The 10,576-nt window shown below is 47.9% G+C and overlaps 1 protein-coding gene across 7 annotated transcripts in view; it reads right to left on the bottom strand.

Moving 5' to 3' along the window:
- Positions 1 to 2,835: 2,835 nt before the first annotated feature.
- LOC144722095 (E3 ubiquitin-protein ligase NEDD4-like) overlaps positions 2,836 to 10,576 on the bottom strand; it is a 102,033-nt gene continuing 94,292 nt past the window's right edge. For all 7 annotated transcript variants that reach the window (XM_078600238.1, XM_078600240.1, XM_078600236.1 and 4 more), the window contains 6 exons: positions 10,373 to 10,433; positions 10,161 to 10,220; positions 8,196 to 8,303; positions 6,375 to 6,471; positions 5,573 to 5,645; positions 2,836 to 5,151 (listed from right to left, as the gene is read on the bottom strand). In XM_078600238.1, coding sequence (XP_078456364.1) covers positions 5,049 to 5,151; positions 5,573 to 5,645; positions 6,375 to 6,471; positions 8,196 to 8,303; positions 10,161 to 10,220; positions 10,373 to 10,433 — 502 coding nt within the window. In that variant the 3' untranslated portion in view covers positions 2,836 to 5,048. The remainder of the gene's footprint in view (positions 5,152 to 5,572; positions 5,646 to 6,374; positions 6,472 to 8,195; positions 8,304 to 10,160; positions 10,221 to 10,372; positions 10,434 to 10,576) is intronic.

Below are 10,576 nucleotides of genomic sequence, written 5' to 3'. Positions count from 1 at the left end.
TCGAGGAGTCACAAAAGCAAAGTTTGTGGGGAATAATAGCCATTTTCTGTACTTTTGAGGCATAAGCAATTAGAAAATAACACTTACTACCCAGCAAGAACAAACAAGTGTTTGTTACACAGTGTAATATAGGCATTGTCTTTTAAAATGATTGGCCTACACCAGATACTTCTTTATGGCCCAGTCTCTCAAGTGTCGAACCAGAGAACGCCAAAAGGCGAACAGGGAGGATAACCCCTATTCTTATTTTTCATTCAGAGGAGTCTCTGTATAAAGGAGTAGAACACATCGAGAAAGGCGTATACGGTATACCCATCTTACACTGCACTCGGAGGAATATTGAGACCTAGATTTGAAGCTTTCGTGACTGCAAGGATTCATATTCTTAGGTTTTTTCGGTAAAGTCACGTAGGTAAAAAATTAAAATTAATAAAAGTAAAATAAAAATAAAATAAAAATCACGACGTTTCGGAGGCAACACAAGCTTCCGTCTTCAGGTGGAACCGTCACAGTACGATAGCTGTATCAAGTAAGAGAAATTCCAAGAAAACAGTCCTTGTATATATACTGGTTGAGGGTGGGAGGAGCCAAGGATATTATTATTGTGAGGTTGGTGCGGCTGAAGCACGCTGCTAGGAATGAGCCTTTGTTGTGTAGACTGGTTGAAATTGGAGGTTCCAAGAGTTGTTAAGGTGCAGCAACCGCACCTTTACATCAGCTGCCAACCACTTGCGTACATTCACGAGGGGTTTTCAAAGCAAGTCTTTCAAATGAAATCCAAAGACAAACGTTCCGCACGTAACGCCCAAAAGAGGTGTTCCAGAACTGGTGTTTCATACACAGAACGGTTACACAGTCAAATATTTTCATTTGATTGAATCATTCCAGGCCGCCAGTAGGTGGCACTGGAAGAACGCTGACAACCAGCGGCACAGAATAATCTCAACTCGAGACCACCTTGAAGACGCCGGCGGTGGAGCCACCAAGCGCATCAGAACATCAACAGCTCGATGCCCACGTCTCCTTCGTGAATGGAACACTAAAGACTCGAGCCGCAGGAGGGCGACTGTGGCGACGCGTCCCAAACTGCGGACCAAATAGAGGAGGCCACTTTAGCCTGCGCTACTTCTACGGCAGAGGAATGGCAAACAATACGCGAATTCTCTTCTGCTGAAGCCCTATCGCCGTGGCGAGCTGGCAGGTAGTCGACAACGGCATTTAGCACCTCAACATATTGCTGCAAGCATACGCAAGGAAATACAATGTGCCACTGTATAACACCAAGACATCACACACAAAAGCTCTGCAATGCTATCATCCATTGGCATGTGCAGAGTTCAGGGTGGACCATACTGGCCAATCACACCCTAACAATTTTCATTTTTGTTCAGTTTTCAGTCCCATCTGCCTGGATCCGCCCAAACGCAGCCTCGTGTTTTATTAGCAATGGCTCCACGTACGTCGATGCTGTAGGAATCAATTCGGAATCCATTATATATCCACTGCAGAAGTAACATTTTTGTTGCCGTGCGTATTCATGCGAGTTTGGGTCAGATCAGAAGTTCTGAAGCGAGCAGTGTGGCCCCCCTGTCGATGTTCGAGCCGGCCAGGCTGGGAATGAGCACCTGCGTGTATGTAGCAGCAATGTATTTGGGCTGAGACCCCGTGGTGTTGTGATGAACGTGTTTGTTGACCTTGCGGCTTCCTGCACGGCTCGAGCAGTCCGAGGCTGACCGAGATATTGGCTGAGCCAGTGGGGTGGCACGTGCCCCCCCCCCCCAATGATCCGATCGAAATCCCTAATTTATATCGGATCATTGGGGGTTATTAGTAATAAATCGGCATTATGCGACCCCCACTGCCACTGTGTAGCATATTATTACGTGCCAGGGACTCTATGAGATGATAGGAGAATAGTCTGAGTCCATAATTGGCAATAAGTAACGGCAAAGCGGTTATAAGTGACTCAGAATTGTGCGCAGATGCGTATACAGCACACGACTTCCCTGAAGTCATCAACAGCTTCAGCGAGCGCGATGTCGATCACACAGCGCGGTTCGAATTCGACAACTTGATCGATGGCTGCGCCATCGCCACACACGCGTCGAATAAAAAGCAAGAGACAACTCCTTACTTACTAACTCCTTACTCACTAACAACTCCTATCATTTTTCATTGCTGGAGGGGGGGTTTCCCCTCTACCTGAAAATCCTGGCTCCGCCATTGGACCGAGACACGTCGAAGTTTGCTCTGTGGACAAAGGTGTGCACCCTGAGAGCGAGCGAGCGAGCATTGTGCACGACACCTGGACTTTATATTCCACCCAACGCCTTGGTTAGCTTCAACATGTAAACATTTCACGTACAGGTATCACAAAAAAATCCGGAATTTAAATGAGAACTTTAGATTTTGAAATGCCAACCTGCGCCTCTGCTCATTTTGCTTATAGGTGTTTCGATCTATCAACATGTGTAACTCAATAAAATAAAATTTCTGAAGTTTGGCGCGAAAGGAGCCCAGCGGTAGCACGCTTTCGGGGTTTTCACGGCTCTCTACCAGCGGCCGCCCTGGTCAATACTGCGGTGTGTGCATTAACCCTACACGATACGGCGCCGTCTGCGTCACAACGAACGTTAAAGATCCCATGACGTCATTGGCAAGAGTCGGCCACAGTGTGCCACCGCCAGGATCCAGGGGGCACGAGACTAAGGGAGACTTTCCTGGGTTAAAAATCCCAACTCCCTAATCATAATAATTACATGGAATGTATTAAGCACATCCAAACGTGTCCGGAGTGATAGTGGTCATGCATGTCAAGAAAGGACCCACGATGGCTTTCAGAAGCAGTGTATGTTTTATTAGTAAGAAAGTGCATGCACTTAATCGTCAGCAAGCACAGCATACAAACCCGACAACGGGTAGCGATATGTAAAATTGTAATCCATTACAGTTTTTGTCGATAACAGGTTTGAAAATTAAGGCAGATTCACATAGGTGAGTCATTTAAATAAACAAAGAAACACTTTTAAGGTTAAGTAGTTTGAATTATTAACAAAATCATTTCATATACCTCGTGAATAATAAAACAAGACCCCTGAACCATTACAATACTGCTAATTAACACAGTCAGTCATTGGCGTACAACACGAAGACTCACTCACTGCCGAACCACCACGGAGCAGTCGGCACGGTGCCGCCTGCGCGACATGGAATGCTTTGGCCTGGCCTGGAGGTCCCCAGTGCAGCTGAAAGCAAACACAGGGCACCAGACACGCAGGCTCCGCTTCTCATAATCCGTGCAATGGACCACGGCTACACATCTACCAGTCAGTCAGAGCGCGCACGGGAAACGCACATTGCTCAACGTGCGAAAGGTTTAGCGTCAGGAGCTCCCGGCGAGGGAATGTGGAATTTTCAGCACTGCCCTCAGGGCCGTCAATGGAAGGGGCGTATCGCCCCAACGCTTGGTTGAGCATGGTAACACTTTGGTGTTGACTGGCAAAAATGAAAAACGTGGATATTGAGGGCGAGAGGTCTACAATTTGAAAAATCGCTTACTTTACGCGCAATATCATACCGCTACCAACGGAAACTGCTTATTTTGGCAGAGCAGGGGAACGCGGTTTGGCAAACCGCTGACAAACATGCGGTTTAACTTAGCCTGCTCATTGAGAGAGGGCAGCCGTTACTGCGCCATGCGGAGGGAGAGGCTTTGTTCACACGTACAGGACAGAGCGGGGCCGTGTAGGCAGGCCGAACGGAGGCAGCAGCGGGTAGTGGTGACAGCCTCGGCCACACAGGCCATCGCACCGATGCAGCAGGCCCTCCCGTCTGCGCATATGAAGACGGAGCCCTACGTTCACGTACAACCGTTCGGATTGACGAATATATTTTTTCCCTTACATGCTTTTAAACAACAACTCAAACTTCCCAGCAGTGTTCTTCAAATACTGAAGACATGGGAAAGACGTGAAAAGCCTGTTATTGTAAACAGAACTTTAATAAGACTTATGGGTGATTACATTTTTGCCTATAGTGTAGAGATTTTTACAGACACCCCAGGCAAAACCCCGTTTAAAGCTCACAGGAGTGAATTGTTACGGGATGCCATACAAACTGCTCCCAATTCTATATTCACGTATTTGCAATCCAGAATATATAAACAGTGAACAAAGACCAGATTACAACAAATTTCAGTCTGAAACAACTAGCAAAACAGTATTCACATTTCATTTACATTTTAAAAAGATAATTTCCTTCGCCCGATGAAAATTACACCTGACCTTTTAAGTTCTGAAATCCTTTGTGAAAGGAATACTTTGGTTACAAAATAAAAATTGTACACGTCGCACTTAAACCACCACTTCAAAGCTAGACTACACCTTGTCAATGTCACAATTTCATCTCAAATACGTACGCAAGAAGGTCGTGACAGAAATGAATTGTCACCACATCAAAGCAAACGGAATCCATTAAGGGGCAACTTTATTATATTTATGCCTTTATTTGTCAACAAAGATATAACATCTCACGAGAATAAACACATACGCGCGCACGCACACACAGTGCAGAGGCAAGGGGAAGAATCGGTGACTTTCCACCGAGGACTGCCCTATTGCTCGGTCATAGTCCTATTGCCCAGTCCTATTGCTCTAGCAGCCCTCCGGGTAAAATGCAATAGGACTGGGCTATTGCTCTGGACTGGACTCCTGCTCTAGCAATAGGACTGGGTTCCTACTCCAGCAATAGGACGGTGCTATTGCTCAAGCCACTTCCTTTCTGTACATGATTAGCTCCTGGGGGCTAGACGGACATGTTGGCACGTCTGTGACAGTTTGGAAAACATTCCAAGTGGCTTCTCCTTCAAGCAATGTACACGTCTAATAGTCTAGTGGTCTTCACCCCGCGAAGGTTGTGTGGCAGCTCTGGGATAGCGAGCGTTGCTTGACGAGTCCAACGATCTTGCAATGTTTTGAGCTGGACTATCAGTGGGTGCCTTGCAAGGGTGGGGGGGGGGGGGTTGGCAGTCTCGATGTGAAGGCACCAGTTTAGTCGACGCCCTCGAAGCCCTGCGCATTCTCGATGGCTATGTTCAGCTTCTCCCGAAGGTCATCGAAGGACTCGTACGGTGGCAAATCCAAGCGGTTAAAACTGGGGAACAAATCACCAGACAGAGACGCACGGCGAGGACCCAGTCAGCAGAGGGGACGTGCGAGCACCCTCAACACGACATGCAGGAAGTGTTTTCGCGTGACGCGATACTTTTGCTCAACGGATAACATTGCTCCACTACTGTACGCAATCACTGTTTCTTTGCCAAGGTGCAGAGCATGTCGTCCCGGCCACATTCCAGCAACTGGTAGGGGACTTGTACGGCGATCGAATTACCCACGAAACATCAGGGATCAACAAAGAAATAATATTGGTCGCGAAAGCCTACGTGTTAAACTGAAGACATGGGAACACTGACAGATCCCTTGGGCACCTTCAGATGAGAGGAGGATGGATAATGAGAGCGTCAATGTCCATGTAAAGGTGTGGAAATCTAGTCCTGGCGTTGGCGAAGACTTACCATGTGTGTGCTCGGGGTAGCTTTTCTGAAGTCGACCACATTTCAATGGTGAACAGCTGAGGTCCGTTGGAGCCTAAACGAGAACCGCGAGTGCACAGCGTCAGAATGTAATCGGAAGTCGACAGAGTATATTCACATTAGTTACGCGCGTTTGTGTATTTATTCGGAATTTTATTGGTCGAGTGTGATGGTGAACAAAGCACAATCAGAGCACTTGGCCAACAGGGTTGGTGGTTCATCCAGACATTATCATTCCTGCCGGGCTATGTGGTGTCAAAGTATATGGGGAAGTGTAGCAAGCAGGTTGTTGATCTTTTTAGACAGAATTGTCGGCCTTTCCCCATTCCCCAACCAAGTAAATGTACACTTTATCCGGATACTCTGACAACACAATGGAGGAGCCGGGACCCATGAAAAAAACCATCCTGATAAAGGTCATCCATGTTTTCTTGAAGGCCAATTCCATAACCTTCTTGTCAAAGACAAGAAACAGCCATCACCTGAACTGCAGGCTCGTACTCACCGCTGAAAGCAAATAGGGTTTGTTTAGGGAGCCCACTTTAAACTGGACCGGTAAACCTTTTTAAAGCCTACGCGGAGAGTTCCAAAGGGGGGCAAGGTGGCTGGACTGGTTGTCGGGAGCGGTGGCAATGCGGGCCAGACGACGGGCACAGCCGTGTCCCCCCCCCCCACCGCCAGTCGGCGCATCCGCCCCCGCAACACTCGTGCCCGCAACACCTGCCCCCGCAACACTCGCGCCCGTCCCCCGCAACACTCGTGCCCGCCTGCTCGCGCGTCTCACCGTAAAGCTCCGCAAAGCCGTTCATGGGCACTCGAGACGTCCCCGTCACAAACTGCAACAGGCGGATTCGCTTCTCCCCGTCCATGAGCAGCACAGCCTGCACGCACGCACGCACGGACCGCACGGCCAACGCTAAAAGCCACGCACTCGTGTGCTTCTCCCACTCGCTGTGCAAATTTCGAACAATGCAAGTCGTTGAAATAAGAACAGTGCTTCTAGCTTCAGACCGATGACGTGTGCCAATCTGTCCAACGTGAGTTTGAAGTTTTGTAGATTGCAAACATTACTTTCCTTTCTTGTATGGAGGAAAATATTACTTTCCTATATGGAGGGCATATGCTTGCCATGCTGTGGGTGGTAGGGGCACCACAGGAGCCGTGTTTGCTGATATGTTCTAATTTTCATCGACAATGATCTCACGTCCTGTTTGTGCCTCCAGCTCAAACAGCTGACCTCTCAACATCTATGCGTCGGCACTTGCCACTGTGCCCCAGCCACAACTGGGCTGCTGTGCAGTCCCAAAGCAGTGTCTCCTGAAGCAGCCAACCTCTTGGAACAATCGCAGAAACATCGTAGTATAGTTTCTCCTGCCTACAGGCACAATAAACGCACGTTCATGGCAAGACTTTTATCGAGTAGGGCATAACCACATGTTCATTACCCAGATGAAATATCTCGTCAGGATGTGGCACTCTGCCCGACTTTATTGTTTAAATAATCGGCAGAGAAGCGTAAGCCCACACCCGTACGGATCTTATTTAGAGTTCCCGTGACTGGTTGTGTTTTGCTTTGTTAAACAACATTTTTTTCTCCTTCCTTGGTTTTGGTTCGTAGAATAACGTAGCCATGCTTTGTATATATATATTTTTTACCTTTGTGTTAGGTTCCCTGTTCCTATAACGTCACCAAGATCTGTACCGTGTAACATCCGCACACAGTCGCGAGATGCCCATGAAATACTGTAGAGGCTCATGGCTCATGGCTCATTGGGCCCATTCCTTTTGAAATAAAGAAAATCTACCCGAATCTTTGCGGCCACCAGCGAAACCCGGGACCACGGTGCTGTGCGCGGCAGCCTCAGTAGGGGGCACTGCGCCCGCACGGACCGGAGATGCCGTTCACGCGGGTGCCGGGGTCTGCACAATGTTATACAAAGCTCCCCATCTCCCAAATGTAAAATTCATCTTCTTGAGACTGGATTTCTTTCCCCGCCTTAGTGATATATGCATCTCAGATTATATGTCTTGCGTAAGAATGGCGGACATTTTCAAACGTGCTTCTTCTCCTGCATTTCATGCAGGAAGAGTACCTTCATGATTAAAACAAGTGCAGTACAATGTTCAACTTGGAGCATCCTCGGTGATGCTGGCGTTGAGGCAACACGTTTTGTCGTAATTTTTTGTGACACAGCTTACAGGCAAGCTTGGTGAGATATCAGCAAACAGAGGTCTCACCTACTGGGCAGCACTGCCTCATTAGGCCAGAATCGTGCATGGAAGCCTGCACTACACGCAGCCTCATCCAACATCATAGAAGGCCTGAAGAGGGCGACTCACAAACGTGGCGGGGACCGGTCTCTAAACATAGACTCGTATTGACACGTCGCCCAACGCTATATCAAAATATCTGTTCTTCAGCTGCGCGGCATTCCTGTTGCAAGTACAAAAACAACACCATGTCCCCTCTAGTGCATCTATATTAAGCGCTCGCGAACATTATTGATGGGGCGAATTAGAATACGTTAGCGCCGCATCGCTCGCATTGGGGTAGTGATCTACCGCAACAACAGCAATTGCAGTTCTACTCGTCTGGGACTCTCACCTTCCAGAACCACTGGATGACGGGGTGGTTGGCACAGTAGCTGTTCTTGTAGATGGTATGCTGCCTCCAGTCGTTGACGTCCACGTCGCCCAGCCCGCACATGAGCAGCTGGCGCGACACGGAGCAGGGTTAGACGGAATTAGAATCAGAATCTGTATTTATACTGGAGGAATATGATGAGCTATAAAGCTCCTTTTCACAGATGTCCAGTCGGGGCACGGGGTAAGAACGTTACTAGAAACATCACAAAAACACGATAGGAGTGCAAGGTACAAGAAAGGTAAACAGATCACCAAGACATACAAATACAACACTAAGCCATCCCCATCCCGAGGTGTTAACATATTGTTCAAAAGTGACCTAGCCACAGTGGCCTATCATTTGGACAGATATAGCAGCAAAATAATCTAAATAGTCTAAACGCATTTTCCTAAATGTGGAGGGAAAAAAACCCACACGACCACGGGGAGGGACACGCAAACTCCCGAGCTGCTGCATACCAGGCGAGGTAGTAAACATGTCACCACCGTGAAGTTGTCCACTCGTTCAAAACCCCACCATAATAATCCCACCTTCGGCACAAAAGCGTCCCCTCGATACGCGATCGGCCACGCCGACGAGTGCTCCCGTGGAGACACAGAGCCAAGGTGATTACATTTGTCCCATCTCCTCCACTAACCTTATTTCATAAAAGTGCTCACACTCACATGATCACCATCAGCTATTGCATTTTTACTGCTTAAATTGAAGACTCTGCACACCGTCGCCATCCTTCACGGTTCTGCGACGCTGCAGTCCATCTCACTCCCTATGCACAACAGATACAATCCTATATATTGTGCTTAAATTACGGCACTTGTATTTTTAAAATTGGATGTAACGGTGGTGCAGCAGTTAGCACACCGCACAATGAACCTGGCTACCCGAGTTAGATTCCTGTTCCATGGCTAATATGAGTGGCGGGCGGTATCCGACCCAATCCTGGGCTCCCAGTTCACAAAGCCGCATGGAGCAGCGTGGTTGATGCGTGGTCATCAAACAACCACCAAGATCAACAATGGCGTGGGGAGGCCTTCATCCAGCAGTGGATTGACCAAACCCTGTGAATGATGCACTTGGAATTAAATTAGCACCGTTGGCTACGCACAAATGTGAAGTGATTTTTTGTTTTTTACGACGACCACAGACTACTCATTCTCGTCCAAGTAGCGCTCATTCACCCGGTGACCTTGATATCATTCAATTAGACACAAATGTAATATCTAAGTGGGTATCTACAAGGCATTAGTATGCATTATAATAAGGTTAAGAGCTTTCATACGAGCTGCTGCTCATGAAAATTAAATACGATTGCCGAGGAAGACGAAGCATTTAAAGAATATAGTGCGAGCGTAATGGCCCAGCGCTGCCACAATGAGCGAGCGACAGTGGCCCGGGGTAGAACACGGTTGGTGTCGAGCATCGTGGTTCAAATCCTCCATATAAACGTGCCGTGTGAAGCATGCGGCAGGTCGTGACCACGTGATAATGTTTACGACTGGACGGGACGATGCATGATTGTGTGTGGGTGGGGGAAGATGCACTATTAGTTAAGTGTTTGACTCAAATCCCGATCACGTGTTAACTCACCACATTAAGCCTTTTGAATTGATAAAAAAAAGACTACTATTTTGTGAGAAGTCAAAAGTGGGGGCATCCTAGACACAATGGCTCCCCTGCCATAGGAATGTGGAATTTCCACCACTGGCTCAGGGCCGGCAATGGACTTGAGTGCCGCCCCATTGTTCGTTTGAGCCATGTGCACGCCCTGACCTCGTGCACGAGGAGTACATTGAGGAGTCGCAAATGCTGCCAAGTGCCAGCAACACACACTGCAGGTTGTTGTTGTTTGTTGCACTCCGAGTTCGAGGTTGGAGTCTAAAACAGGTTTTTGGAAGTGTACCCAAACACACATCTCACTCCTACCTCGAGCTCATTTTCGTCAAAAATCTTGATGAGGTCCATGGGAATGAGCTCGGAGAAGCCCTAGACACAGACACAACACAATTATACTCACAATTTACAGCGTTTCACGAATAAGAACAGAAACGTGCGACCATTGAATGTCATTGAAAACACCCTGTGTGACGACTGTGAATGTTTAACATCATGGGTGTAGTCGTTAGTGAGAGACCAACCTCCATGAAGGCATTTATTTGCTTCTGAACTCGTTCCACAAACCTCCACTGGATGACCAACCTGGAATGCAGTTGCACACACGCACACACACACACGCGCAATCACACACACTTTAAAGCACAACACATGGCGCAGAGCCGCACATTCGCGCACAACCACCATGCATATTTTGGCCTCTGTTGGGTCAAGAAATGAATGGCTGG

This window comes from Lampetra planeri, chromosome 13 (assembly GCF_965212315.1).
Source record: "Lampetra planeri chromosome 13, kcLamPlan1.2.h2, whole genome shotgun sequence".
Lineage (NCBI taxonomy): Eukaryota > Metazoa > Chordata > Hyperoartia > Petromyzontiformes > Petromyzontidae > Lampetra > Lampetra planeri.
Note: the sequence above shows the minus strand (reverse complement) of the source record. Positions and strands in the feature narration are given on the sequence as shown.